Source organism: Mus caroli, unplaced genomic scaffold (genome assembly GCF_900094665.2).
Source record: "Mus caroli unplaced genomic scaffold, CAROLI_EIJ_v1.1 scaffold_19745_U1_1, whole genome shotgun sequence".
NCBI classification, from domain to species: Eukaryota; Metazoa; Chordata; class Mammalia; order Rodentia; family Muridae; genus Mus; species Mus caroli.
Genome location: NW_018388715.1, coordinates 5,364 through 9,159, shown reverse-complemented (window position 1 = coordinate 9,159; position 3,796 = coordinate 5,364). Strand labels below are relative to the sequence as shown.

Here is a 3,796-nt window from a genome sequence, read left to right as displayed (position 1 = left end):
GTCATCATTAGAGGATGACTCAATCATTATTATTATTTTGGCATCCAGCATCCTATTCTCATAGTCCTCTTCTCCTTCTTGTCCCCATAGTGACAATAGCACAATGTTGGGGCAGTCTGGATGTGTTCATGTGGAGACAGGGGAATTTTCACATCTTTGTCAAGGGCAGAATGGCCTTTGACCAGATAGTATATTGACTTGAGTGTTTCTTTCAGTAGATATCGACAGTACAGGCGCTCAAGCCATCCTACAGCTGTGACAGGATCTTCCAGAGATGGTCCACCCAGAGTGTCCATACAGAGACATGAGGACAGAGGTCCACATCCTCTTTTCACATGTGTTCCCTGAATTGTGGAACAAGATTCAATTCTGATATGGGNAGGAAAAGTTTTCTTGATAGGAGAGAGAATGAATGGGGTAAGGAACCGAAACAAGGACCAGGTTATGTGTCCTACGAAAATGCCTGTTATTTGGTCTTGGGGTACAGAGGCTGAAGGCATCGGCTTAGGTCTTTTTGCCGGTTCATCAGATGCTTTGGGTGGCTACGAAAGAGGCCCTATTATTGTGAATGGAGTCTCTGTGCAGAATCCTGTATCATTGTGTACACACCTCAACAGTTGNTTGGCTGCTTTTTAAATGGTTGGGTGTGCAGTACAAGTGTGGCACTCCAGCCTCTCCTTTGTCTAGAGATGCTAGTGTACATTTTAGGCAGATGCTCCACATTGATACAGCAGCCACAGGGTCAGGCCCTGGTTGTCTTTCTGAATAGTAGGGAAACTTTGTGGTGGCCCAATAGAGCCTTGAAATTGATCCTCTGCCAGGCACCAGATCCTCACATGATATTCCATCTGGACATGAGATTCCCTCTATACAACAGCCTCACATCGGTAGGACAATTTTACTTTGTGTTTCTAGTTTAGTGTTGTTATTTTGAAAGGTGATCTGTAGCAACAATGAACCACTGCCCTCATTGTCAGGGATCCACGACTTTCCTGGCCTTGCAAGCATGAGCTTCGGTAGTGCAGCACTGTCATCTGCAGAGGAGAAGCTGAAGGAGGGAAAGACATTAGATGTGAGAGGGACTTAAACCCATGCACCATGGGCAATGGCAGGCTCATCCTCTGTGAGAACCTCCTNCTGCATGAGAGCTCCCTTGGGGGATGACAACTAGGGTAAGAACCAAAGGGCACAGGAGGGAAGGACACTGGAGCAAGTGCAGAGATGGGAGAAGTTATGGACCCTATCCATAAGCCCAGCATGATGCTGTCTGCCAAGACTCTCAATATCATAGTTGAGAGATTCAGGAGACACTGCAACCATCTCCCGTGCAAGGGCCTTCAGGATACACAGGAACTGGGCATCCAGATCTGCTTCCCCATGGAGGTATCCAAGCAGCAATGTCAGACTTAACAGGGCTCAGCACACTCTGCCTGCCCAATTGAATTGTAGGGAGACATAGAGGTGGCCAATTATATTTGACCGAGGTCACTTTCAGGCACTAGGTCCCCAAGCAGAGTCTCTTATCTGCATATGTTCAGCATGGATGACCCCTTTCACCATGGCTGTACCCACACTTGCTTGCTGTTTGCTGCTAGTTCAGTTGCATCAGATATGACAGAGGCATTATCTAACTAGATTTCTTCCTCAGATGGTAAGTCAAGTTAATCCTGCTGGAGTAGATATACACCTGACCATTGCAAGAGACCCCAGATATAGGCCTCTTTTTGATTTTTTCCAATGAGAAGACATGAATAAAGACAGAGACTCTAAAATTCAGAGCTGAGATGTACCCTCCCATACTTGCCTACCCTTTCACCGGGTTCTGCAACCGACCTCTTTCAGGGGAGCCACTTTCTTGGAGCATCTACACTGGGTGTTTGTCTCTGGAGCCCGGGGGGTTGCAACAAAGCCTTGAGAGGCAATTTCTGAGTCGATTGCGCACTCTTCTGAAGAACCCAATCTTCAGAGGGGGAGATGATGTTTCCATGGCAATGTCTTTCTCAGGTGGCAGGCATGTTTCGTCTTCCAATATGATGTTGCAGACCGATGGGGCAGCCACAGCTCCGGTATGGAGGGCACAGCTAGGAGTGGTGCTCTTCTTCTCGGGAAAATGAAGAGCAATGGGAGGCATGGAGACACTTCTGGCCAACTTGTGTCCTGAAAGTTTCAGGGTGGCAGGCCCCTGCTGTCCTGAGGGCCATATGTAGAGGAGGCCAAAGTTGGGTTCACTGGCCCTTCTTTTTCGGGGAAGTCCCGAGGTAGAGGTATGTGCTGGTGATGGGGGTGGCGCAGGGTACAGATCCACAGGCTTGGGTGAAGTGGTAGGTGTATACTCAATCCCTTTGCATACCTGGTCTTTTAAAAGCAAATATGTCCCCATGTTCTCATCAAACTTTTTCTTCTGCAGGGATTCTAAGATCTTATTGGCATCAAACCCCATGCCACAGAGCATGTCTATGATGGTGTAATCTGGGAAGCTATCAGNNGGAATAGTTACATCACATTTCGTGACCCAAGGATGTTGCTCAATATCTTCAATGGAGGGCCTCTTCTCAGGGGGAACTGTGAGGATCTGGTGTATGAGATTTTCCAGTTTAACAGAGATGTAAGGTGGAATACGATAGCTCCCGGTGGTAATCCTTTGCTCAAACTCTACCAAGGTACTTCCTGCAAAGGGGTAGTCCCCAGTGGTGATGAAGAATAGTAGCACACCAAGACTCCATATATCTGTCTTCCTGCTATCATATGGCTGTCCTAGCAGTATCTCTGGCGCCCAAAACCTCTTGGTCCCACACTTCCGGCTCAGTAATCTGCCAGGGCTGCACTTTATGGCCAGGCCAAAGTCTGTCAGCTTTACATTTCTTTCTTCATCGAGGAGCACATTCTGTGGTTTAATGTCTCGATGGACAATACTAAGGTTATGGCAATATTTAAGTGCTCCCACTAATTGTGCAAATATATGTTTTGCCTCTTCCTCCTTCAGTGGGCCATGCTCCTTTATTAAATCAAATAAGCTCCCTCCCGATGCGTACTCCAGTATGAAGTTGACGCGGCCTGATGTTACTATAACCTGGAAGAGGCGAATGATGTTAGGATGGTTGAGTGTCGCCAGTATTTCTCGTTCTACCAGGATAACCTTGAGGGTCTTCTTGCTGATCTCTACCATTTTTACAGCAACCAGGGCCTCAGTTTTCAGGTGCAAGGCCAATTTCACAGTGCCAAATGTACCCTCGCCAAGATAGAAAAGAACCCTATACTGACTTTCCAAGCTCTTCTTTTTGGAGTTGCTGGCCATGAGGCTGACTTTTCCCTGTGCTCTGGTGCACACAAGTTGTGATGTTCAACAATCTGCAATCCACAAGCTAGACAGCTCCAAAGTAGTCCCACAGGTCACCAAAAGTAGCTCCCTGCTCTGTATGGACAAATACAACAGGCCGGTCCACAGTCTTATACAGAGGNTACTCATTCTTCCATCACAGAGGTTCTCTGTGAGGTCAGAGNAAAAACTGCACCAAGCAGAGAAGGTCATAACCCTTAGTGGCTGTCCTCACTCTGGGCCAGAGGGACTTTTCCATTCTCATGAAAATGAGATTAGCCTCTCTCAACTTCTTCAGCAGATCAGAGACAGATATTTACTTCTTTAGCAATTACAGGCAGCAGAGTGCAGTGGTGGCCTCCGTAGCTGGATGCTGAGTATGTCAAACCAACCATCGGGGCTTTCAAGGATGATGTACATTTTGGACAAGTGTTCTGAGAGAGAGGCTATGTCACCACAAAGTGTAACTGGGAGCTTTTC

The 3,796-nt window shown here is 47.2% G+C and overlaps 1 protein-coding gene across 1 annotated transcript; it reads right to left on the bottom strand.

Annotated features, from left to right (window-relative positions):
* Nucleotides 1–1,864: 1,864 nt before the first annotated feature.
* LOC110287751 (putative sperm motility kinase W) lies at nucleotides 1,865–3,372 on the bottom strand. Its single transcript, XM_021154293.1, has one exon. The coding sequence runs from the start codon at nucleotides 3,293–3,295 to the stop codon at nucleotides 1,865–1,867; it is 1,431 nt and encodes a 476-aa protein (XP_021009952.1). The 5' UTR covers nucleotides 3,296–3,372.
* Between the last annotated feature and the right edge of the window lie 424 nt (nucleotides 3,373–3,796).